General features: G+C 39.3%; 1 protein-coding gene and 1 pseudogene across 1 annotated transcript in view; both read left to right on the forward strand.

The window, feature by feature from the left end:
• The first annotated feature begins 624 nt into the window (after window positions 1–624).
• Window positions 625–27403, forward strand: part of RIPK2 (receptor interacting serine/threonine kinase 2) — a 28074-nt gene continuing 1295 nt past the window's right edge. The window contains exons 1-10 of the mRNA XM_074354852.1: window positions 625–1013; window positions 5949–6102; window positions 8395–8550; window positions 15914–16071; window positions 16795–16844; window positions 17666–17827; window positions 22022–22107; window positions 23798–23887; window positions 25125–25218; window positions 26908–27063. Coding sequence (XP_074210953.1) covers window positions 841–1013; window positions 5949–6102; window positions 8395–8550; window positions 15914–16071; window positions 16795–16844; window positions 17666–17827; window positions 22022–22107; window positions 23798–23887; window positions 25125–25218; window positions 26908–27063 — 1279 coding nt within the window. The 5' untranslated portion in view covers window positions 625–840. The remainder of the gene's footprint in view (window positions 1014–5948; window positions 6103–8394; window positions 8551–15913; window positions 16072–16794; window positions 16845–17665; window positions 17828–22021; window positions 22108–23797; window positions 23888–25124; window positions 25219–26907; window positions 27064–27403) is intronic.
• Window positions 8557–10783, forward strand: LOC141575508 (E3 ubiquitin-protein ligase RNF220 pseudogene; annotated as a pseudogene).

A 27403-nucleotide genomic window follows, 5' to 3' on the forward strand; every position in this document is an offset into this window, starting at 1 on the left:
GCGGCAGCCACTGATGACTTGATGGCTTCAGCATTCTTTGTTCACGGGTTTGGTTTGCAGAATTTTTTTGTTCACAACCCTGACAGGGTTTATCACCCACCCTGTCAGGACTAAAGCATCTGGAAGTGGGGGGACACTGGAGCCCAGATAGGCACCGGAGCTTAGCACTGGGCTCACCAAGGGCGGCTTTCTGCCCAGGGGTGGAGTCAGTACTCGTTGGCCGCCCCTGCCACCCCGCCAGCCCCCCGATGGCCCCTCTCGGGAAAGCCCCGGCCCAGAGGAGATTTCTCTCCTCGGTGAGAGCTTGCTGGCCAGGTAGGAGGCTGCTGAGAGCAACTTTCCTCCAAAGAAAACTTTTTCAAATCTAGCGGAGGGGTGGAGAAGACGAAGTGGGCGCCCCTGGCTCCCTTCCGCACCTGGGAGCCCCGCGAGCGCGGGGACAGATCGCCGGGGCCGCGCCACCAGGCGGAGATCCCGTCCTTGGGCCAGGCAGGAGCCGCTGGGAGGACCGCGGGCGCGGGGCCCTCATGCCCGCCCTGGCGGCCACCGCTGACGTCGCCTGAGAAGGCGGGGGAGGGAGGAGCTCGGCCGGGCGGGCCCTAGGGAGGGAGCTTGCGCCGCGGCAGAGGGGCCCCGGGCTCCAGACGAGCGGCGTCCGTCCGGCTGCGGAAGAGCGGCGGCTGGGCGCGGGCTGCGCGGGGCATGGCGGCCTCGTGACCCAGTGCCCGGCGGCCGGGAGGGCCTGGCCGGCCCCGCGCGCGCAGGGGCGGAGCCGCGGGGGGCGGCGGGCACAGCCGGAACCCGGCCCGCGGGCCCCGAGCGCCCGCGCCGCGCGCCACCATGGACCACGAGGCCATCTGCAGCGCCCTGCCCAGCATCCCCTACCACAAGCTGGCCGACCTGCGCTACCTGAGCCGCGGCGCGTCCGGCACCGTGTCGTCCGCCCGCCACGCGGACTGGCGCGTTCAGGTGGCCGTGAAGCACCTGCACATCCACACCCCGCTGCTCGACAGGTAGGCGCCCGGGCGCTTCCCTCTCGAAGTCACCAAGTCTGAGTCCCCCCACGCCGCTGGCTCCAGCCCCGGGGGGAAGCGGGCTCTGGAGCCCAAACGACCGCGATCACTTGTGGGGTCGACCCCATCCCGCCACACCTCCAGGCCGTCTTTCAGGCGTGGGGCTGGCCTGGTGGGCAGAGCTGGCTTCTCTGGAGATGCAGCCCTCTCTTTTCACTGCCCTCTGTTTTCTTACTTCTGGACTTCCTCTCTGCAGATACTCAAAATCAGCCATCACAGCCCAACTCTAAACGCCCTCTTTATTGAAATTGGGTTTTATTTGCTGTGATTTTTTTTTTTTTTTTGGCCCTTTTGGGGAGGGGGGGTCGGTCTCTAGGATTGCATTGACCAATAAGAAGCTGTTAGCCACAGGAGGCTGTTGAGCGCTTGAAATGTGGATGCCCGAACTAAAATGTACTCCAGTTGTGAAATACACACCAGGTCTCTAGCATTTTGTACTACAAAAAAAAAAAAGAAAGAAAGAAAGAAAAGAATTACAATGCCTCATTAACACTTTTGTACTGATATGCTGAGTTGATTTTTTTAATCCATTAGGATACATACAAGATATTGTTAAAGTTCATTTTACGTGTTTCTTTTTACTCTTTAATGTGACCACTAGAAAATTTAAAATTGTGTATGTGATTCATGTTATATTTTTGTTGAACAGCAGTACTCTAGTGTCTGGAATGTTTTGGTTTGTGCTTTCTGTTGTTTTTGGTTTATTACAGTGTAGTCATGAAAGTTTAGATACCAAACTCAAGTCAGTTTAGTTTCTCCTCTCACAGGGAAGCCGGTCCCCAGAGGAAGTGTGTATTATTTTTGCTAACAATAAACTGAATCAAAAGACTGTTAAATGGCCAAAAGATTTGAACGTCACTCACATCCTGGAACAGTTTTAGTGCAATGTCGGAGTTTTAAGGGAGGGCTAGACTTAGTTTCTGTTTCTAGAAAAACCCTTGGACCAAATGTATTAGTCAGTGAGTCTATTTTTGTGTATTTTCTTTCCAGTAGGGATTTAACTGGGACCTGTATTGAGTTCTTAGTGAGTTAACATCCATGATTGCAACATTGTCCTCTCCTCCCCCTCCGTCTAAAGTGAAAACACATCATGCTCGCTGCCTGATTGGCCGGGAGGCTGTCAGTATCCAATATCCGATCAGTTCCTCAGCTTCAGCCCTGGGTGTTACTGGACTTTAATGTGCCTGTGGCTTTTCTTTATTCTCTTCCTGTCAGGTTTGGATGGGCTACATCTCACAGTAAATTTGAGACACTTCTAAAAATTGTCCCCACTTTTTGGGTATCATAATCCAGGTCTAGTTACCATTCAGGGTGTGGTGTCTGTTTACCCCGGGCTTGGAATTCTGTGGAGCAAGTTCTAGGCAAGTATGTGTATGTGGTCAGCTTTGAAGGGTGCAGGTTTATCAGAGACGGTGGATGTATTTTAGAATCAAGTATGAAAATACATGGAAATCTAGCACTGAGGGGCTCATTAGGTATTTTAAGGCCAGCTAATCCCTCCATTTTGGATGCTGCTTCTGAAGATTTTAATTTATCGAAGTGTTGTGCCATTTGGGGCCAAGAAATGAAGAGGGAGATCCCTTTCCATATTCACCAACAATTTTCATAATCTAAAATTCTTCACTAAATTGGGTAGGAAATTAATTTTGTCATCAAAGAAGCCATTTAAGAACCAGTGAAACACTGGTATTACGACATCACGTTTTTTTCTCACGCTTGTCACCTAGAACGTTAACGTTAGCAGCATTTATGTAGTCTGAGCGTGGGGCTGGGCTCTGCAGTTGACTCTCAGTGTGTCTGTTTCCTCACTTATAAAGTGGGAAGAGCAACACATACACTTCTTGGGCTCTGGTGTGGACGATGATTGCATTGTTCTTTGGGATCGCCCGAAAGAAAATTAGGTTTATGTGCTGTTACGTGTTCTTATTTTAGTGATTTAGTCATTCTCTGTAACCTGACTTCTGCCCAGTAAGTAGACCTTCCCCAGCAGTCTCCCAGCTATGAGATGTCTGACTAATTGTTCAGACACCCTGTGTAGACAGCATACCTGTTTTGTAACCGAAATTTTGATTTGGATAATTTTAGTCATATGCCTATAGAAGCTGTATTTTGTTTTTATTTTTAAAAATACAAAAACCTTTTTTTTTTAAACTGTTCTGGCTTTTCTGTCTTCCCACTCTCACTCATTCTTCCTGCAATCTGACTTCAAGAACTTTTCCTTCTCTGATCAGTGAATGGAAAGAACAAAGGCATTAAGAGTCCCACAGTTAGAGTCCCCCAATTACAACTCAGATCTGGCTCCAGCCCAGTCACCTGTTGTTGGTGTGACCATTAGAAAATTGTTAGTTTACCTGAGCCCTCGTGTGTAAAGTGGAGATAGTGAAACCAGCTTTGGATGGTTGATCTTAGGGTGATAGTCCACTTAAAGTGGCCGGCACATAACAGAATCACAGTAGAAGGAAGATGCCTCAGCCTCTTGATGGGAGGAGGAGTGAGTACATTTAGTATCACTGAGATGCCCCCGGCTTGCCTTCTGAAGCGTTCTTCCTCAGAGTCTCCAGGAACCTCCAGGTCCATCCTCTGCCTCCCTGCAAAGGTGCTTCTCAGTAACTGTGTTGCTGACCACATCTCTTGAGGCGAACACTGAACTGTTTCTGCTTAGAGAATATAAATTTAAACAGAGAGAGAGTTGGTTGTCTCACAGTTGGGGTATTTAAGTAACTGAAGAAGAGGGAGGGGGAGAGAAGCTTTTTACTTTATACATTTTGCAACTCCTGAATTTTGAAATGTGAATATACTACCTATTCAAAATATAGATGACTGAGGTTTGTTTGTTTGTTTGTTTGTTTGTTTTGTTGTTGTTGTTTTTTTTTTTTTGGTTTTGTATGTTTTTAAAGCAGGCCTCATAGTCTGGTCTGGAATATCTGTTGCTTTTTTTTTTTTTTTTTTTTCCAGCAGCCATTCATCAAGAGCTTGGGTGGTTTAAGCACCAACTAACTTACATTACATCATCACTTACCTAATAAGCTCCTCCTAGAGATGTTTCTATTTCTATCATTGCTGCTACCAACACCAAGTCATCTGCAGTAAAAATTGATGACAAATCCAATTCCCTCCCTTTTTTTTAACATATGTATGCAAATAAACCGCCTCCGTCAGTCAGTCAGTCACCACAGCCTGGCATTCTGTTCAGCTGGTATTTTTCTTTCCATTTCCACTGCAGCCTTTATGGTTCCAGATTCTCAGTGCTTCACATTTTAACCAATATTATAATCCTCTAACACCTGGCTTTCAAACTCTGCCTCTTTCTGCTGATTCTACACCTTGCTGCCAAAGTAATCACCCTGAAAGTTTGTTCCACTCATGTCACTCCCCTGCTCAAAAACCTGCAACTTGAGTCGCAACTCAGTGACTACCAAATAAAGTGTGAACACCCTCACCCAGTTTTAAGGCTCTAAGGTGAGGCCATACCCTGCCCTATCCACCTTCACTTCCTTTACATACTGTTACACATTGATTATATTAAACAATTTGCCATTTTCCAGGTATAGCCCTCACTTTAACTGCTTTGAATACATTTGATACGGTATCTATGAGACTATTCTGTGTGCCTGGCACTGTTCCAGATCCTGGGGATACAAAGATGAAAAAGAAATGCACATCCACCTTGGATGCGTGCTTTTTGATGATTGAAATTCTATCCATCCTTGAAGTCCTGTTGAAATAGCTCCTTCAAGACTGTAGAAATCCTTAGCCCAAAGTTACTAGTTCTCTGATCTCCTTACAGTTCTGTATTTATTTATTTACTTGGTTACTTACTTGCTTATTTTTTGTTTTTGTTTTTGACGGCACTTATCATATTCCATCTTATATTTTGACTATTTAGTTTTCTTTCATTTTTTATTTGCTTTCCTTTTTTTTAAACTTTATTGAGGAATACATGACAAATATAATTATATATGTTTAAAATGCACAACATGAGTATTAGATATACATACACATCATCATGAAATGATTACCAAGGTCAGTATAATTAACACATCCAAAGACGTGCAGATGACCAGTAGGAAATATGCAAAGGTGCTCAACTTCACTAATCACTGGGAAAATGTAAATCAAAACCACAATGAGTATCTAGTTTTCTTAAAAAGATTTCTGACAGCTTGAGGTCACAAACTATGTTTGTTTTTTTTAACTTAATAGTCTTAATAGCTGTGCACAGTTCTTTATTCATAGTAGAAGTTCAATATTTGTTTGTTTTATGAGTGAATAAGCAAATAAACCAGGGATCTGTTATAACAGATTAAAACAGCATTTACCTGTTCTCAGTGTACTTTTCCTGAGTTCCAATGCATAATTTCTAAGCAATATTGTCCGTTACACAACTGTTATCAGCTAGTCATTAAAATCTACAACCTTTAAGTGTTTTAAGCTCCAGGGTGTGCAACCATACAATGAAAACATTTAATATCAAACTTGATTCTTTTCTCTAATCAAATTTGATCATTCTAATAACAACATAAACTTAGTGTAATTAGTTCAAGCACCTGTCATTCTAATATAGATAGACTTTATAAACTTAGTTAAGTATTGTGTTCTTTCCCTTTTCTAGGAAAAGTATAATAATCTGTACATAGCACTTTTTTCTGTCAGTGGCTTTTAGAAGTTATTTTGGTCTCTAAACAGACCTGTGGAATATAGAGGGTAGATACTGTCCCTGCTTGAAATACAAAGAAACTAAGACAGACAAGTTGTGTAATTTACATGAGGCCAAAAGCTACAGAATGAAAAAAATCCAGGGTGAATTAATATTAGGGGCATAATAATTATGTGTTTTTCATTACTTTGAAATAATTTTGCATTTTCTTTCTTTAGTGAAAGAATTGATGTCTTAAGAGAAGCTGAAATTTTACACAAAGCTAGATTTAGTTACATTCTTCCAATTTTGGGAATTTGCAATGAGCCTGAATTTTTGGGAATAGTTACTGAATATATGCCAAATGGATCATTAAATGAACTCCTGCATAGGGTAAGTATTGTACATTTTCAGTGGCTGTAATTCTATTATTCAAGCTATGTGGTGCTTTGGTTTTATATATGGTCAGATTATTTGGGGATATATAAATGAATCAAAATAAGAATAATGAAAACCAAATGCAGTGGTAAAGGTTCACCATTTATAGCTTCTTTTGTGTTGTTAAAAATAACGAGTCAGCCCCTGCATTCTAAAGGACCTAAACTCTGCACACTATACAATTTATTGTGTATTAAGCCAGCTTTTATTTTATGTTAAAGGCAGTTTAGGATTCAAATCAGATGTTAGTAATACAAGGTCATGAAGTTCTGAGTAAGTAGAACACATAGATCTATCTCTGAGTATCAAATACTTGAACTTTTCCTGTAATAGACAATAGCGTGAGCCATTTACCTTTCTCTCAAGGTACCAGTTACTCTGGCTTTGACTGCAAACCCCATCAGTAAACAAATTCGGGGGCTTCTCATTCTCAAAATGTATGTGTTCATCTGCTGTTTGATCTTATTATCTCCACCCTGCAGTTTCTCTCATGAAATATTTTTCAAATAACTCAATCTATTTTGTGAGAGTTGGTTTAGTTGAAACTGGGGAACATAATCTATAAAACCCAATCACTGGACACTCCTAAATTCTGACTCGTCACAACATTCTCTAAGCAAACTAGGGAGACTGGCTGCTACAGTCACCCAGTCATGAAGTGACTTCCTCTTTATTTCAGGATACATCACATTCTGTTTGTGACTGGACCACCTAAAACAAGGACCAAGTAAAGTGACTAGTGTCAATGTGTAAGATTTGTGTAACCAAAACAGTCAAGATACAAATACTAATTAAACACAATTTCCCACTTTTTATGAATATAAGCAAACATTGTATGTAATGCTGTCATACCCAGCACCCCAGCAGATAGTCTGGTACCCAAATTTGGAGCTCAGTAGAAATTCTAGAGCCTCCTTCGGGGGCTTGCTACCTCCTAGAAGGAATCATAAAATACAGAGTGAGTGTTCTTCTGCTTGGACCCATGATCAAAAGCTTCCATGTAACACTCTAGCAGAGAGATCCTGCTTGTTACTCCTTTAAACTGCATCATTTTCAGCAAAAATACCTTTTCACAGATTGAAAGATTTAATTAGTCCACAGGATGGAGATCCATATATACAAGAGGAAGTAATGGTCAACATGTATGTTTTGTGTTTCTTTTGGTGTCCTGTATTGTATTATTAGGGTAGGATTTGTCTTGAAGCACCCTCCCCCAACCTCACAAAAGATTGTTGGAAAAAATCAAAATACAGTGTAAACACAAAGTATTTTGAGTTATTCCCCTACCAAGTGAGTTAATCGGTGAACAGTAGGCTGACCAATTTGCAAACAAAACAAATTCTCAAGAACAGTTTTGAACTTCCAGTAGAAGCATACTTTTTCATTTAGAAAAATGTACCCAGTAGCATGGTCCCTGATGATTCATTGTGAGATTTTCCCACATCATCTCATTTTTCTGAGTGTGTTCATTCACCTGGGAAGCTGTAGTAACTTGTATGTTCAGAAAACATTTAAGAAAGTTCAGATGACTCTCACTTGTAGGTACCAAGAAATAGAGAACATTACATTTTTAATGTTTCTGTGTTATATACACTTAGAAATGAAGATGATTTTTGTCTCCTTCTCAAAAACAAAACTCCCAAAGGCTAATTTTTCAAGCTGGAATGCAAATAAATTCATTTTATGATTTAAAAGTATGAGATATTAATGCTTAGTAAATATATAACATAGTCATAATTTTAATTGATGCAATGATTATTATATAATAAAGTTTGGTTTTATATTAATAGGAAAATTAAAATATAAATTTTCAATAAGAACAAATTGTGTACATGTATGTGTTCAGGTGTGCGTGCATGGGCACAAGTTACTTGACAGAAGCCATGGAATGGGGAGATGGGTATGAGTATAATTACATGTGTCTGTGTATTACACAGATGAAATATAATTAAAAACTGTCACCCAAAGAAATATGCATACCATGTAGTTACCAATATAAACTAAGAGGATCTATTAGTACTGTAAAGTCATCATTATTTTCTCCAAAACTTGAGGAAAATGAGATATAAGGATGTTAAACAATGTCAAATTGATACTATGTAATAAAAAAGAGCGTATATTTTGACCTATCTTTAGTTATACTAAATATTTATACTATATTTCCTCATGGACTATTTCTTTTCCTAAGTGGAAATGCAGTGAAAGTGGGCCACTAATTTCTATTTTGTTTCTTTTATGTATGTGAAGAAAAATGAATACCCTGATGTTCCTTGGCCATTGAGATTCCGCATCCTGCATGAAATTGCGCTAGGTGTAAATTACTTGCACAATATGAATCCTCCTCTACTTCATCATGACCTGAAGACTCAAAATATCTTGTTGGATAATGAATTTCATGTTAAGGTAATTACTTTAAAAAAAAAAAAAATTTAGGCAGAGACAACATGGCCACCGCCGCCGCTAGGAGCTGAGGTGCCGCCGCCGCCGCCGGGCAGCCGGGGGCAATCCGCCCGTATCGCCGCCCTCGCAGGCCGGGCGGCCGCGGGGCCCGCAGTGCCGGAGGCCGGGGCTGGGGCGGCACCGCGCGGCGGCCACGGCGTCCCGCTAGAGCAGTCGAAGGCGGCTATGCCGAGGGCCCCGGAGCAGCCGGCGGAGCAGGCGGGCCGGCGGGAGGGAGGGAGTAGACCTTCCTGCGAGTGCGAGCCAACCGGCAGAACCGACTGAATGCTTGGATTGGGAAAATGAAACGGAGGAAGCAAGATGAAGGGCAGGTATGTCCACTGTGCAGCCGCCCCTGGCAGGATCGGAGCAGGAGATGAGTAGGCAAGTGGAGCATTGCCTTTTTAAGAGGGAAGGCTCCTGCGTGGCTGAGGACGATGCCGCGGACATCCAGCATGAGAACTGCAACCGCTCTGAGGAGTATGAGTGGTGTGGACAGAAGCGGATACGGGCCACCACTGTCCTGGAAGGTGGGTTCCGAGGCTCTGGCTTCGTCATGTGCGGTGGCAAGGAGAATCCGGACAGTGATGCTGCCTTGGATGTGGATGGGGATGACACTCCAGAGTACGCGAAGCCACAGTACACGGAGGCTGACGTCATCCCCTGCCCGGGCGAGGAGCCTGGCGAAGCCAAGGAGCGAGAGGCACTCCGGGGCGCAGTCCTAAATGGCGGCCTTCCCAGCACACGCATCACGCCTGAGTTCTCGAAATGGGCCAGTGATGAGATGCCATCTACCAGCAACGGTGAGACCTGCAAGCAGGGGCCATGCAGAAGACCTGCAAGAACAGCGACATCGAGAAAATCACTGAAGATTCAGCTGTGACCACGTTTGAGGCCCTTGAAGGCTCGGGTCAGGGAACTCGAAGGGCAGCTCTCCCGTGGGGACCGTTACAAATCCCTCATCTGCATGGACTCATACTCGATGCCCCTAACATCCATCCAGTGTTGGCACGTGCACTGTGAGGAGTGCTGACTGCGGACCCTGGGTGCCAAGAAGCTCTGCCCTCAGTGCAACACCATCACAGCACCTGGAGACGTACGGAGAATCTGCTTGTGAGCTAGCCACCCAAGGCAGGCCTGCCTTGAGCCCCACCTGCTCCGCCTGTGACATGACCCCTCCTTGTACATACTTGCACACAGGCTCCCCGTGTACATACATGCACACACACACACATGCACACACACAAGACTCTAAGCCAGAGTGGGGGCTGAGGCCCAGGCCCTGCCTGCTGGCTCCCACCAAGATTGGGGACCATACCTGTTTCAGGTTCTGTTTCCAGGGTGCAGCATGGAGGCGGGGGTGGGGAGTAGCCCGGCAAGGCTCCTGAGATCCAGCCCCTAGACTGACAGATGGACAGACAGACATGCAAACACCAGACTGAAGCTCATGTACCACAGGCCGTGCATGTTTACAGTGTTGTGTGTAAATGGGACAGCTGGCCCTCTCCCTCCCCCGGTTGTATGATTTTCTTCTTTTGTTACCAACACCTGGAAGCAGTGCCTCCTTCAGGGCTGGCTGGGGGCTCGGCCCACCCACCTCTTGGGGTGCCTGCCTCTCCCACTCCCTCTCTCTGGTGTCCCTTCCCTCTCCCATGTGCTCGGTGTTCAGTGGTGTATATTTCTTCTCCCTGACATGGGGCACACGCCCCAAGGGACATGATCCTCTCCTTAGTCTTAGCTCCTGGGGCTCTTCGTAAGGAGTTGGGGGAGGGGGGAGGCACAGGAGATGGGAGCCGAGCTGAAGCAGGGGCTGAGACGGGCTGAATGAGGGTGCTTCTGGCTGCCCAGCCTTCTGCCGAGAACCTTTCCTGGGATTAGAGCTGCCGTTCCCAAGGAAAAGTGTTGTCTCCCTTGCCCCTCTCGTGGGCCCCATGGTGTGATGCTGTGTCTGTATATTCTATACAAAGGTACTTGTCCTTTCCCTTTGTAAACTAGATTTGACATGGATTAAACCAGTACAGACTGAAAAAAAAAAAATTTAGGGGGTGGGGTATAGCTCAAGTGGTATAGAGCGCATGCTTAGCATGCATAAGGTCCTGGGTTCAGTCCCCAGTACCTCCTCCAAAAATAAATAAACCTAATTTACCTCCCCCTCTGCCAAAATAAAACAATTAAATAATACCATTTAAAAAACAAAGTTTATCTGCATTCTTGCGTTTAATGGTTTTTAACACTTAGACATCCCTCCTCTCCCAAGGCGGTTAGTCTGTGGCGGGGAGTCTTAAACATCCAGACCTGAATGACTGACTTTTTTATATGATCAGTCAAAACTTCTTCCCTGCTGCTTCTGCCCTTTGGTCCTAGTTCTATTCTGTGTGATAAACTGAGTTCAAAGTTCAGTTTTATTTCCCCTGACAGCCCTTCTGACCCTCGCACATACTAGTGTATTGTCCATCTTCCTTCTAAACATACTTAGTTCATTCACACAATTTTCTTATTACATGAGTTTTAATCCCAGGTGCTATGTACACGCATCTGTGTTCAAATGTGTCTTAAATTTGTATTTCCAGGACAAAACAAAGTACCCTTTATGTGGTCTGGTGAATATAGAATTGAATGGGGGTATCATTTCCCTGGTCCTACGTACTTCACTTCATAGTTCCTTAATAATTCATCTCTTGGGGAGCAATCCTGTAACAACAGACAGGGCTCAGTGTCAGCAAAAAGCATTTAAGAGGTTTCTTTTTCTAACGTATTGTTACTTAAGTCATACATCCTTACCATGTACCTTACAGAATACTTTCTGGACATCACCAGTTTATCTTGTTAGATTTGGGTGATAACTTCAGCTCTTAAGACTTCTTTGAATGTTATTTCTGTAGTCCAAGGATCTCAACTTTGTCTTCCAGCTTTGTGTCATCTTCAGATTTAATTCACTGGCTTTTTGTATTTTCAAGTCATTATTAAATACTAACCACTACAGAGCTCTAATCAGAGCTATACAAAATGATGCTAAAAACCTCCCTTCAGGCCAGTATCAGTCCTTTTATTAATTAGCACTTTGGGAGAATAAGCATTCATTTTGTTTGGAATACTCGTAAAAGAGTTGCCATACAGCCCCTATTTCTCCATTTGTCCTTAAGAATATTGCAAAAGTCCTTGCTTGACTGCTTTGCCAGGTGTCCTTGTGGCTTACTCCCTCACCTTTGTCAGCCTCAGTATCCAAATGGCTTTTCCTGACAAGTCACCCAGTTCCTCTGCGTCCTCATTCCTTGATAAATGCTTCCCCATAGTATTTTTCATCATCTGACATAACATTTTATTTTACTTCATTTTTTTGGTGGGGGGAGGTAATTTTATTTTATTTATCTATTTAATAGAGGTACTGGGGATTGAACCCAGGACCGCATGCCTGCTAGGCACGCACTCTACCACTGAGCTGTACCCTCCCCCCTCGACATAACATTTTTATTAATGTGTTTATTGACCATCTCCCCCAATTAGAATGTATAAGCTTCGTGAAGACTGAAATTTAGTCTATTTTAAACTACCATCTGTTCAGCACATGCCATATAGAAGCATTCAATAAGTATTTGTTGAATGAACAAATGAATGAGTTCCACACCTTCTGTATATACTAGGTAGGTCTGACCATTTAACAGTCAAGTGTATTATTATTAAAGTACCTCAGAACACTTTATAATACACAAACTGTTTCAACATTTACTCTCTGACAGCAGTCCTGCTCTCAAAAAAGGAAATGAAACTCATCATTCCTTTTTTCAGTAAATACTTTGTGAAGCAACAGTGATGTGCTGGACGTGCGGAGCACTTGAGAAATGTCACATGAGCTCTGAAATTGACCCCTCGTATGATACAGTTTGTTTTTCCTTCAGTCTTTCTGGCTCTTTCATTAATTACTCATAAAGTATTCCTTTCATTAAATAAACTTTCTAAATTTTCTCAACCTGAAATTAATGGATAGCCTCTCCCAGTGTGTAGATTTACGAAAGTCAACGTTTTTCCCCTTTTTAAAAACCAGAATGACGTTTGCTTTCCTCATATCCTTTAGTACCCGCTGCATCACCGTGGAGGCATTTGCATATGTTCTAAATGACCTGAGATTTGTACTTTAGAAACTTTTCAATCTCCTTTGACTTCCTTTTCTTCATCTCAGTTCAGAAACTATTCGTGGTGGAGAGCACAGAAGCAAAGTAATGGGTGATGGTCCTTACTTTCTCATTTTCATTCATCAGTTGGGTACCCTTGGTCTTTTCTTTGAAATGAATAGAATCTAAAATAGTTTGGCTTTGTGGTTTTTTTTTATTTTTATTAATTTTAGCACATACACAACTGTGACCTTTCTGATACCCTTCTTATAAATTACTGACACTTATACATGTGTCCTATGTGTCTCTCCTTTTTATTTTATAAATGTCCCTTAAAAGTCAAAATGTATCAGTGACTCATGAAGAAGTACCAGTTTTCTGGTCTACCTGTCTTCTTGGAAGGGCCTTTAAATGAAGTGCAAAAAAACCTTTAAAAATACTTAATGAAATTAAATGGGAATTCACACCTTGCTGTAGTTTTCTGAAGTAAGTTTTTTTTACTGGAATGCTAACCAGAAACACAGTATCTAAAAGCAAAACATTTACCACCAATTAAGATCAACTGAGATTTTCCTACTTTAAAAAGAATACATTCAGTTTGGTCATCTGCTGGTCAGGTGTCCGTTAGTATATCTTAGAAATGAGCCAGTGGTAGTCTTCTTTGAAATGAAAATATTTATATGTACAATATTTACTTTCTCTACTATTCTGTCAGTCCTGTGTGGAAACCAAAATACTTAGAGGTTATTCTTTATGGGTTCTTATTGATGATAAGTTTATAGTTTTACATAAATGGATAGTATTATGTGTGTTAAAATAGCTGTTCTGGTAGGGTGATAAGATTATGGATGATTTTTATGAGTAGTGTGTTTTAATGTCTTCTAATTTTTTATCTTTTTTTAATTGAAGCACAGTTGATTTACAATACTGTGTTAGTTTCAGGTATACAGCAGTGATTCAGCTGTATTTTTTCAGATTATTTTCCATTATAGGTTATTACCAGATATTGAATATAATTCCCTGTGCTATGCAGTAAATCCTTATTGCTTTTGTTGTCTTTTTTATTAAAAAGAAAGCCTTTAGCTTTGAAATGCATATTAAGATTTGTGCAGAATGGAAAGGCTCCTATTCTGTCTTCATTGCTGAATGATACATTTATCAAGCCCCTCAAGAAATCACAGAACTCGTATTCCTCTCATCACCGTCTTCAGTATTTTCTTCTATCGAACATCCAGATTTAATGAATCATGTCTCTTGTATATCGTGTTTATAATAGAGAAAGGGGAGAAATGTTGTTCCATGTGAAAGCCAGACTAAATTAGCTAATAGGGGGGATTCTGATGAAGTTTTCTAGGTGAGGCTTGAAAACACATGAATGACGCCCTTAGGTGAAGTCAAAGGAGCGCATAAGGAAGCCAGCTCAGAATACTTTTTGTCCAATACCATATTCAAACCAGTAGCTTGAATTGCCCAATAGTTTGGAATTTATGATTCAGGTATAAGATGAGACCACATCTAAGTTTTTTTAGCATTTTTCAATAAATAAACTTTTCTTCTCAAAGTGATGCTTAGTATTCTAGCAGATGTGCAGCTGGAGTACTGTTTTGTTTTTAGAGGATGGGTGGGAGGAATAGAGTTTGGACTGGCAAGTAGGAGTGCGGGATATAAGGTCCTCAGAGTCTTAATACCACGTAAAAGTGATTAAAGGCCCTGAAACTGCACACTGTGTTCGCTGGCTTTACATGAATGAGAGCAACCTTTAGAGGTTGATTCCTACGTATGAAACAATAATACCGACATAAATGGGTCACTTACTATGTGCCAGGTACTGTTCTAAGTGCTTTGCTTAGAAAATCAAGTTTAATTTTCTCAGTACAGCACTGTGATATAGACACTGTTACTATCCCCAGTTTACAGTTGGGTAATGTGAGGCCCAGAGAAATTAGAAAACTTGCTCAAGGTCGCACAGCTTATTAACTGGTAGAATTAGAGCATCACTCTAAATAACCAGGCATCCAGAACCCCTCTTCCAGAGTCCATGCTGTATTGCCCTTAGAAATCAATTCAGCTTAGCCCTCCATGTACAGGCACCATGTTCCCTCATGGTCTTTTCTAATTTTTTTCTGAGACTTACCCTTTCATTTTGCTAATGTAGGAAAGATTCTTTTAGGCTACTCCCTCCCTTTTTGGAGTGGGACCACAATTTTTTTTTTAATCTCAAACTTATCTAAAGAGTAAACAAATTATTTTTTCTGTTAAAATTATTAAATATTTAAGAGTTAAATGATTGAAACACAAACGGTGTGTTAGATGGAGCTGATTCTACTCTGTTGGTTCCTAAGTTATGCGGTGCAAAGGTCTACGTAATTTAAAATAAATGTCTTCAAAGTTTTCCTATACTCCTTTGTCCACTAAATATTGTTTCTGTCCTTACATGTTTGTCTTTCTTTTTAAAAAAAAGGGGGGGGATGTTTTAGACATTTAGAATGCTATAAGATAATGTATAATATCTGCATAAAATTTATAAGTGAAATAAAACTACAAAGGACATATCAAAAATCCCGAATGTTTGTCACTGGTAGTTCTCTAAGTGCTCCCTGTGTGGACGTATGCTTCATATGCTAACTAGAGTATTGTCAACAGGGATTCTTTTGGTGGTGGGTTATCAGTTACATGATAATGATTTATGGGATTTTACTTATTTCAGAATTAAGGATACTGTTTGTAGCACTGTAAATAAGAATGTATAAACTTGAGTTGTAAAACAACACGCCACGACAATCATATTAGAAATGAGTCGTTTAGCAGTTCTGTGAGGTAGAGGTCAATTTTGAAAGCACATGCTATAAAGCTACTTGTCATAAAAAGTATTCGGTGTGTATGCTCATTCAGAATAAAGGACAAAAAATACTCGTTTGATTTCTCAAAACTTAGTCTCCCTCTTAAAATTTATGATATTTTGCTGAACTTCAGGTCAGTGTGTATTGCTTCTAGTTACTGGGGTCAGCACTGTGGGACCCAATTTGTTAAGAAACTGATGGAATGTACAGAAATAAAATATTAATATATAACATTTGCTCTGGTCTCATCTAAATACAATGAATATAAAAAAGACAATTCTTGGATTATTTTTTAAGGAGAAAAATTTTAAATGACAACCAATTCTTGGACTTTTTTAAGGAGAAAATTATTAAATGACTTTCTTTTTTCCCTTGCAGATTGCAGATTTTGGTTTATCAAAATGGCGCTTGATGTCCCTTTCCCAATCACAAAGTAGTAAATCCGCCCCAGAAGGAGGGACAATTATTTACATGCCACCTGAAAACTATGAACCTGGACAAAAATCAAGGGCTAGTGTCAAGCATGATATATACAGGTACAGTATGTTACTTTTGCTCAGCGTTAATCTTGTCTTAAAAAAAGAAAAAGATTAATCAATCAGAATTTTGAAAATGCACTTTATGATTTTTATGCTTCTCATAAGTGTGGTGAAAATGAATTAGAGATAATGGTTAATATTTTTAAATATTAAATCTTTAAATTTAAAGATGTCTTGCTTTAAAGCAACTTTTACATCCTTAAGAAGTATAAAAGCGTATCTTATTGTCCTATCAGTTTATAATACTCAAGGGTTTTTATCATATTTGACCTTGATGGGGGGAGGAGAAAAAAAGGTGATGATGACACGTAACACTGCTAAAGGAGACTGTACTTGCACCAGGAAGAACAGAACAGGGTTACAGGAGACAGTCTTTTTTATTAGTCTTTATTTTATGTGAATAATAAAATCATGTGTTAGAGGGCACAGCTTATCTAGGTGTTGAAGAATCCACAATAAGTTATCCTAGCCTAGAACTTCAAGTTTTTATTACAGTAATTTCCTAATTTTTCAAATTGTATTAATTCCCTTTCAAAACAAAGCTGTATATGAACAGTCATCATTTTGGATCTACATGGTGGTTCTTTAAGCAGCATTTCACTGCCTTGCTACTTTCAAAAATGGTATCTCCAGAGTCAGCTTTTAAAATCAGTACTATTGTAGTTTTATTATGCATACTTAATTTATAATGTAAAAATCGTGTATTTTTATCTTAAACAGCTATGCAGTTATCACATGGGAAGTCTTATCCAGAAAACACCCTTTTGAAGGTAAATATACTTTGACTTCCCTGTTCTAGGTGATATAATCTTAGCAAGCCATGCTCAGAACTATCTAAATAAAGATCACTTATCTTAAATCTGCCTACCATTCATTTTGTGGAAAACACACTAGAAAAGCTTATCAGTGTGAATTCTGTATCACTGTGAATCTACCATATATTGGAAAGTACTGGATTAAGAATCAGAAAACTGTAGATTCTTCTTGTGATAATTAGCTCTGTTCTGCCACTAAATTTCTTAAGTCCTCATTTTTTCATCTGCAAAATAAGAATTTTGAATTCTTATTTCTAAGATTCAGTCCACCTATAAAATTCTTTATATGAACATTTAATTAGTACTTCTATAAGACCAGCTGAAGAATAATTTTTAATTTTTCTGATAATATTGGCTATCTATTTTGAGGTTTGTTTAGGTCAGTTTGCTGTGTGACAACCTCAAAATCTCAGTCACTTACAAACTAAACATTTCTTTCTCATTCACATTAGATATTAGTTGCTGTGGCCCTTCTTGGCTTTGCTAGGTTCTGCTCAGCCCTTCTAAACTCTGCTTTGCTTTGCCCTCTTGATACTCCACTGGCCAAATCAAGTCACATGGCCAAGCCCAAAATCAAAGACATAAAAATTCCTCCCACAAGAGGCAGCAAGTCTGGCAGTGGGTGAGATATATTTATTCCTTTGACAGAAAGGGAAGTAATGAATTATTCCTAAGATCTTAAGATTCTCTCATTTTCATTCAGTTGGCTTTAGAATGTATTTAATATATTAGATCATAATATACTGCTAATGAATGAAATATATTTTTTTTGACAGAAGTCACCAATCCTTTACAGATTATGTATAGTGTGTCACAAGGACATCGACCTGACACGAAGGAAGAAACTTTGCCGTGTGATATACCTCATCGAGCACTGATGGTCTCTCTAATAGAAAGCGGATGGGCACAAAATCCAGATGAAAGACCGTCTTTCTTAAGTTAGTGTACAGTTTTAATCTGGATGTTTTGAATTTTAAAAATAGTGAATATGCTGTGAATATAATATTTCTTGAAATATTACACAAGTTGGATGACAAGTTCAAAGGTTTTTTTAATTCAGTGCTGTTTTTATTTTATGAGATGAGATTAGAGCAGTAGGCAAGGCTGTTGGCTGTCATAAAAAGGTTAGAAATTTATTCCAGGTGCAATGGAAAGCCATTAAAGTGAGTTTTTCAGGGAAATGGCATGATTTCATTTAAGTTTAGGATGCACCACTCTTGTTGCTACGTGGATATTGACTGGAGAAAAACGTAGACTCAGAGACCAGCTAGGAGACTCTTGTAGGAGTTTTCTGATTAAGGTGGTAATCCTAGAGATAGAAAAAGCAGGTAGAATTAAGATTTATTTTAGAGGTAGAATGGATCGTCAGCTAAGTATAAATGTAGGAGAAAATCTTCATGACTTTGGGTTAAGCAAAGAGCTCTTATATATGAGATCGAAAACAAGATCCATTTCTTAAAAATTTGATAATTAGGCTTCTGAAAAAATTGGAAAATATTTGCACTTCAAAAGATGCTTTTTTTAAAAATTGAAATAGTCAGTTACAATGTGTCAATTTCTGGTGTACAGCACAATGTCCCAGTCATGCATGTACATACATGTATTCATTTCCATATTCTTTTTCAAGATATTACAAGATATTGATTATAGCTCTCTGTGCTGCAGAAGAAACTTGTTTTCTTTTTTAATCTATTTTTATATATAGTATTTATAAATCTCAAACTCCCAAATTTATCCCTTCCCAACCCCTTTCCCCAGTAACCATAAGATTCTTTACTATGTCTGTGAGTCTATTTCTGTTTTGTAGATGAGTTCATAATGTCCTTTTTTTCTTTATTTTTAGATTCCACACATAAGTGATATCATATGGCTATTTTTCTTTCTTTTTCTGGCTCACTTCAGTTAGAATGACGATCTCTAGGTCCATCCATATTGCTGCAAATGGCGTTATTTTATTCCAAAAGATGCTTTTAAAAATTAAAAGACAAGCTATAGACTGGGAATCTTTCCAACTGAAAAAGCAATGAAATATACTTTGCATTCAAAAGTTATGTCCAGTGCTCATCGGCATTGTATTTTAAAAAATCGGAAGTTGCTATAATAATGGAGTAACATTTTATCTATTTCCCAGAGCCATGTAAGAGGATTTGTCCCCAGAGTCACTTCCAAATTGTAATTTCTTCTCCATTCTCTGAAAATTCTAGCTCTTCTGGAGATCATACCATACCATTAGACAATACTTACTTCTCTACAGACTTCCTGGTTTTCCCCTATTCATTGAAGATGCTGGATTTTGGCTTACTGACTTCTCCACCCTGCATTGCTCAGTACTGCTGAATATTTGAGAGGAACCCTGTGCAGTCTCTCTCTGTGGACCTCTTTTCTTTGGTACTCTGTCCTATGCACTCTGTCTTGGTCTGCCCAAACTCTCAGCCTTGTCTCCTCAACTCTGAGCATCCACTGGGCCCCATGTTATTTCCCTCTCCCTGTGGTATAGCTGGAAACTCTCAAGGCAGTAAGCATGGGCAATCGGCTATCATACGGCTCACCTCAATTGTCTCCTGTCACTCAGAGATCACTGTCCTTGGTTGCCTGATATCTAGTGTCTTCAAAAACACTGTTTCATGTATCTTGTCTTGCTAATATAACAGTTGCTTCAGGCAGGAGGGTAAAATGGTCCTGGTTGCTTCGTCTTGGCCAGAAGTGGAATTCATTGATTTCTCTTTACATTAATGGCTAAAACCAGGTGCTAAACAATTCTTGGCAATCCTGTTACACTTCTCAAATACATCTATTCCATTCTCATAGATCAGCTGTTCTTAAGACACAATGCAGGGCCCCCTGGGTGGGGGGATAGACGGCAGGGTTAGTCCCTGAGACTTTTATAAGGGGTTCACAAAATCAAAGCTGTTTTCAAAATAATAAATACTAAGATACTATCTTCTCTTTTTACTCTCATCCTCTGGAAAAACAGACTAAATGAGGTGTGGTGGCAATATCATTGTTCCAACAGGATGTGTTCTCTTACACAATGACGTTTTTAAGTTTTCTCAGCTTTAATTTCTAATCTAGTAAATATCACTAGATATGATTGACATATACAAAAGGGTACTTACTAATTTTGAAGGATTCTGAGACCTTAAAGTCCTGCAAGTTTGAGAACTGCTATCTTAGACAATCAGCTTATGCTGCTGTCGGTGATACAGCCCCATTCTTCATGTTTCCAAAGTGAAGGTGAAATTCCTTTTCAATCCCCAAGAAGAAAAGTGTGGGAAGAACATTTCCAGCTTCCCTCTGCCCCTCAGCACTCCTCCTTATGTGTTAATTTTGGAGCAAAACTGAGCATTCTTATCTAGTTCTTTCTCAGTTTTCTCCTGCTTTTAGAAGTAGACTTGTCAAGGGATGCACACATTTTCTGCTCCTTCATATGGAAGCAGGTGAGGCCGGTGGCTGAGTGAGTGACGCTGTTCCCTGCAAGAGCAAAGCGTTACCAAGCCCCTGGCTGGACATCGAAACCAGGGGCGTATTCCAGTTAGCTCTATCAGTAATAAAGGTGATGCTTTGATCACCGGCTGTCATTCTGTGACTTTTCTTGATGGATTCTGAACTTCAGAAGAGAAGACAGGGGTAACACATACTGTCTTTCATGCTCCCTTCTTAAACCTCCTGCACCCCATGCGCCATATTTCTTTTGAGCTTTGAGAAAATAGAAACCACAAAGGAGAACTCCCTCATAGTTATGCTGGTTACAAACTTACTAGTTATAATTGATCCATCTTTTTCTTGCCTTATCTCTTTACAGTGGAAAAAGGTGTTTGTATACTTAACACAAATGTGAACAGTGTTACATGTGCTCTGGACACCTCTCTCTTCCTCTTTCCATCATTCTGTTCTTTATGTCTGCTCTTGTATTGCCTGTCTACTGTGTCATTCAGCCGTCATTCAGATGTATTCTATTATTATCTCATATCTTCATGTAGGAAAAAAATTCTTGACCCCACATTGTCCGTCAGCTGCCACCTCATTTTTCTACTTCTGTGTAGATCTGAACACCTTGTAGGAATTGTCTATACTTGTTGTCTCTACTTCTTCCCCTCTAATGCATTTTTTGACAAACTTACATCAGTCTTCTGTTTTCCTATCTCCCCTAAAGCTGCATTTGTTCGAGTTACTGAGGATGGGAATGTTGGAAAATCCTGCTTATCTCAGTCTCTCCACAGAGTAGATAGATGTGGCTGACTCTTCCCTCCTTAGAACTTTCCCTCTAATGGCTTCCAAGACTTGAGAGACTACACTCCCTATTACTCTGTCTTCCTCAATCTCTTTTTCTCTTGCTCTACTTAATTTCTAATTGTTGGGATGCCTCAGAGCTCTGATAAGGGTCTTTTACTGTTTGTTATCTCAACCCCCCCCCCGCCTTAGATGATCCAGTCCAGATCATGGCTACATATACCCATTTGTGTATCTCCTTTGGTGAAATTCAGTTTTTTGTCCATTTTTAAATTGGGTAATTTTTTATTAAGTTTTCAGAGTTCTTTTTATATTCTGGATATAAGTGCTCTAGCAGATTCATGACACATGAAAGTATTCTCCTAGTCTGGGGCTTGTCTTTTCATTTTCCTTAATAACATCTTTTGAAGTGCAAAAGTTTTCCATTTTTTTTCAAGCCCAATTACAAAAAAATTTTTATGGATCCTGTTTCTGAAGTCATATCTAAGAATCATGCCTAACCCAAGGCCATGAAGATTTTCTCCTATATTTACATTTAGATGTACAGTCTATTTCAAGTTAATTGTGTGTACGGTGTGAGGTAAGAGTAAATTTATCTGTTTTCATGTGGATATCCAACTGTCCTAGTACCATGTGTTGAAAAGAGTGTCCTTTCCCCCATTGCATTGCCTTAACAGCTTTGTCAAAAAACAACTGACCGTAATTTATTTTTAGACTTTCAATTCTAGTCCATTGGTTTATATTTCTATCTGTATACCTGTAATAAAGGTCTGAAGACAATGGAATGTCATCAGTTTGGGGCAAAATTGACTTAGGGCCTTATCAGTTAAATATTAACATTTATGTTTTTCATTTTAATGGCTAGAAGCAATCTGAACTTAACTTTTTTTTTTCTTATTTAGAATGTTTAATAGAACTTGAACCCATTATGAGAACATTTGAAGAGATAACTTTTCTTGAAGCTGTTATTCAGCTAAAGAAAACAAAGGTAAATTGGTAAACGGAATGCTGAAAGTTAGAATGGTAAACCATGGAGATTTTTGGTTTAGTTTATAGTTTTTATCCATATGCCTTCCACAGATACAGGCTACAGAACTGGGGCAGTCACGTTCACCAGAGATTGTGAATACTGTCTTTAATCTGTCTCCAAAGAGTTTTTCCATTTCATTCAAATGGCCACCTCTAGATTTCAGAGACATTTCCAGACCTCCCATATGTCAAATGTAGATTTAAAATATGTAACAAATGCCAGTTGTGTACAATGAATGCCCTAAGTCACTAGTTTTGGGTTTTTTTCTTTTTAAATCTTTGTTTATTTCCCTAAAGCCTTGATATACACGGAGTAAAAGCCATCTGGATTATTGGATTTCTCTTTATTCAGTTATCTTGGGTTTTTCTGAGGTTTATTGCCATGTTAGGCTGTAGAACTTTTATTAATAATAGAGGCCCAGTGTGTACTTTGGTTATAAAATGCAAGAGGAAACAGTTCAGTTCCTTTTTTGTCCCCAACCAATTTAAATACTAGGGTCTCTGTTTAAAACTTAATTTGGGGGAGAAACGTTTGCTTTTTAAATTAAGTATTTTAAGATGGATGTTCTCAAGTACTTGAATACCACTTAACAGTAGCATTACTTTCATCAGTCAGTGTTTTTAAGTTGCTGTATTGTTTTCAGTCAGAGTTGTTGTAGTTTTTGTTGTTTTTTTTTTTCTTTTTTGAATCCTTGTGTCAATTCTGTAAAGCTGTTAGGGAGAGAATACCGCCCATCTCCGTTTTATAGACAAGATGCTGAAGTATAGGGAAGTACATTACACAACACCCTACACAGCCAGCTTCTAAAGTTCTGTAGAGAAGTTGACGTTATGTTGGTTTGGGGAAGAAAAGCATACAGATGGGTTTGTTTCAAATCACTCAATAGTGATGGCAGCTAATTCAAGCCTGGTTTATAGAGACCGGAGTAAATCACTAAACAATTTTAATTCAAAGGTATAATATTTAAATAAATCAGCTGCTTAATAGCTATAATTTATCTAATGCTTACAAAGTAATCTTAGGGCCTTTTTGCATATATTACTTCTAATCCTCTTTATAGGAATCTTGTAAAATTGGCATTCTTATCTCCAGTTTACAGATAAATAAACTAAGATTAGGTCTCATGTCCAAAAACAAACAGTTAGATATCGTGGGATTCTAAACCAGATCTTACTGGCACCCATCATTCCATTGAGGCACTCCGCTTCCTCAATTTCTTATCTAGAAAAAGAAAAATAATAATAGTACATACAATCACAGTACCTAAAGTAAAGTAAATGCTTAGTAATTATGGGTGGCTACACGGATTGAAATTTATTAAGTACCTTGTTTGAACCAGGTACTGTATACTCATTATCTCAATCTCTAGACCGATCCTGCATGTGGATATTATTCCATTTTAAGAGAAAAATTTGCTCAAGGTAACCAATTAATATGAGGCAGGGTTCAAAGCCTGTGTCACTAAAGTTACTTCCCCTATTCTACACTGTCTCTACCTTTAAGTTATATATTATATTCTGAACTGATTGACATTTTCTTTCTATTGATTTTGTATAAACATATAAAATATGTTAAGCAGATTGTATTTCACTCATATATTTTCTAATCACCTCTAATTCAAGTACATACATGTGTGCATTCATTCCAGTTACAGAGTGCTTCAAGTACCATTCCCCTTTGTGACAAGAAGAAAATGGAGTCATCTATGAACATATCTGTAAATCATGGTCCACAGGAGGTAAAAAAAATTATGTTATAAATAAACTCATTGAATTATAGTCAGTTTACAATGTTGTATCAATTTCTGGTGTACAGCACAATAGTTCAGTCATACATGAATATACATATATTGATTTTCATATTCTTTTTCAATGTGAGCTACTACAAGATAGTGAATACCTTTCTGTATGCTATACAGTATAAACTTGTATATCTGTTTTATATGTACCTGTCAGTATCTGCAAATCTTGAACTCCCAGTTTATCCCTTCGAACCCCCTTCCCCCAGGGTAACCACAAGTCTGTGTCCTGTGTCTGTGAGTCTGAAATCCAGCTCTCTTTAATTCTCAGTTCATTGTTCATCTCACTAATCGCAGTCCTTGCTTCTTTGTTAGGCATTGACTTCTGTCCCTGTCTTTGTTTTATATAATGGATGGTGTTCAGGATGCTACGTAGGCAAGTCATTGATTACAGTTCGGCCACTGTATTTATACCTTCTTATCCAAATGTAAAAGAGCTAAAATACCTGCCTTGTTCTTACCTCTTCCGATGATTAATATCCAAAAAGAAAGATCTCTTTAGTAGCTTTCATTCACATTTATTTCACATTAAAGACTTTTTTTAAGATATGTCCTCTTTACAGATTCTAGAAAAGTCATAATACCTTCAAAATGAACCTTAAAGCACAGTACACAGTCTTTGAATCATCCTTCTATACAGATCTCATTGGATCCTTGACCCACACGTGCATGTTTTTAGATAGATATTACAGAAAAAGAACCTGAGAGCCAGAGAGTTTAAATGCCTTGTCAAAGCTTAGGCAGTATATCCAGGACAGAGCTAGGCTTGGGGCCAAGTTCTGCATTACTTTTTCCATGGATTCTCACTCCTGGATATTAAAGGAAACCAAGGCATTGATAATAGGCATTTGCTCTAAATCGGCAGGCAATCAGAGTTGCAGGTTGCAAATTTCTCTTTGGCTGGACAGAGCCTCTGAGATTATGTATAAAATATTAAAAATAATGATTTCTAATATATTTAATCACTGCCCCACCCTCCCTAACTTGACTTGATAAATCAAGTTCATTTTTGTTTGTCATTTTATATGTGTGTTTCTTTAATTTTGTAAGGTCTAATTTCTAGTAGTTTTAATTCTTTGTTTATAATGAGCCAAAAGAACCTTTTAAAAATGAAAGCTGCATTACTTTAAAAATGATTTCTCATTAACCTGAATCATTTGTCTTCCATTTACTTTAGGAATCGTGTGACTCCTCTCAGCTCCGTAAAACTACTGGTTCTCCTAGAACCTCGGGGTTCCTGTCAGCTCCTCAAGACAATGATTTTTTACCTAGTATGTAAATTTTTCCAATCAGTATTACTTGCAAGTTTTTCATTTTCTTTCAAGGTCATATTCTTGGCAAACAGTCATGGTTTGTGTGGAACATGTCTTTCATTTGCATTCATAACTCATTTTTAAAAAATGACAGTCTAAAGATGTGGAAATAGTAGTGCAATGTTAAACAAATACATTTAAATATAAAGATCATTATGTTAGACACTACAGAAAGATATAAAAAGAATCTCTTGTAAGAAAGAAGAGAAACATTTCAAAGTAATTATAGTATGAAATAGCAAGCAATGTGTTGTGAAAGGGGTAAGGATACAGGACTATGGTGATACAGTGAGACAGTGACAGTTTTTACAAAGTACTTTCACAACAACCTTGTGAGGGAGATATTCCTCATTTTACAGATTCTTAGGATCAAGACTTCTGGATCATAGTTAGTAGCTGGCAAATCCAAGACTCGAAGCCAGGTCTTTTGATAAATATTTTCATGTCACTCTACTACACCATGTTGTCATCATGAAGAAGTTATATCTGGCTGAAGGTTGGACATCCTGTAGTTATACAGGATGGGCTTTCCAGGCAGAACGAACAACATAGAGGCAAAGAAGCAAGAAAACACAGAGAACAGTGAGTAGTTGGGTTTAGCTGGTGAAGAGGGTAAATGGAAGGAGATAAAAGATCAAGAGGGTGGAGTCATAGCATCGTGAATTCTAGGACGCGAGGCTAAGCCATTCCGGCTCTTTTGCTCGGGGTAGGGAGCAACTATTGCAAATTTTTGAGCAAGGGTGTGATGTGTTAAAATGTTTTGCTTTAAGAAGATTCATCCTGGCTGGAATACGTAGGATATTTTGGAAAGAAAAGGAGACCCGAGGTGAGGAGAGCAGTTAGGAGACTGTTGGTCTATTACTGTGGTGCAGGTGAGAGGTCATGAGACCTGCCCCAGAGTCCGAAAGGTGAGAATGGTGTAAGGGATGTTACAAGGACACACTGATAGGACTTGATGATTTTTCACTTGCAGGACGAAAGAGAGACAAAAAGATAAAGCTGAACAAGTTGTTTAGCCTGGTGACTGGGAGAACACTGATGTTATTAATAGAAATAGGAGTTGAAACAGGTTTAGGGTTAAGATGAATAATTAATGTTTAATGAATAATTAGTGAATAATTTAATGTTTCTTTTTTAATTTGAGGTGCTCAGCAGCACATATGAGGGTGATGGCCAGTGGGCTGTTGAAAAATGTAAGACTAAGGTTCAGTGAAGACAGAAAATCTAATTCCATGGATTTGGGAAGAGAGGTGATTTGAGGCCCTGAGGTTAAATAAGATGACCAAAAGAGAGTATGGAAAGACACGTGTCATGTATATAAATTTAGAGGATACATTCAAAATGCAAAAGATGAAGATGACACAAGGAAAAAATATGGGACTAGAGGAAGAAGTGAAGTTCCATGGTTTATGATGTACATAGGACAGGCAGGCATAGACAGGAGTATGGTAAAAACATTCAGCATAAACCCTTTTTTGTTCTAAAAAAATATTTACTTGTAGAATTAGGTTTATGAACCAGCTTATGCAGTGAAAAATTAAAGACACTGAATATTACCTTCTGTATGACTCAGCTGTTTATATTTTAGCCAATAGTAATAGCTAAGGGATTACACTACCCCCTAAGGAAGATGTTTTTGTTTTACAGGAAAAACGCAAGATTTTTCTGTGCTGCGTCAGTGTCCAGTAAATCACAGTTGGAACAGTAACATTTCTGTGGCTCAGAGGGCAGCATGCTGTGATCACAAGACTGCCCCGTGTTCTTTAGCAATAATAAATCCACTCTCAGCTGAGGGAAATTCAGGTAGATATCTACTGTGAAACCCTTCATAAATGGTGCCACCTCACAGCTATATGTTCAGTAGGTTTATAGATTTGCCATGCAATCAGTTTGTTTTTAATTCTTCAGTATGATAAATATGTACCATAAGCAGAAAAGCATCTCCAACTCCAAAAGATGTGAGTGTTGACATGTAATAATAGGGCTAAATGGTATTCCATGAACCTCTGTTTAGGAAGGGAGTGCTAAGAGGAGATGTGACTTAATATGTTACTGAAGGTAAATATACTTTTATTTAACAAATGTGCAGGTATCCTTTATGTTTCAAAAAAAAAAAGACTTGAAAAAATCTTGATATTTGCCC

This window comes from Camelus bactrianus, chromosome 29, assembly GCF_048773025.1.
Source record: "Camelus bactrianus isolate YW-2024 breed Bactrian camel chromosome 29, ASM4877302v1, whole genome shotgun sequence".
NCBI classification, from domain to species: domain Eukaryota; kingdom Metazoa; phylum Chordata; class Mammalia; order Artiodactyla; family Camelidae; genus Camelus; species Camelus bactrianus.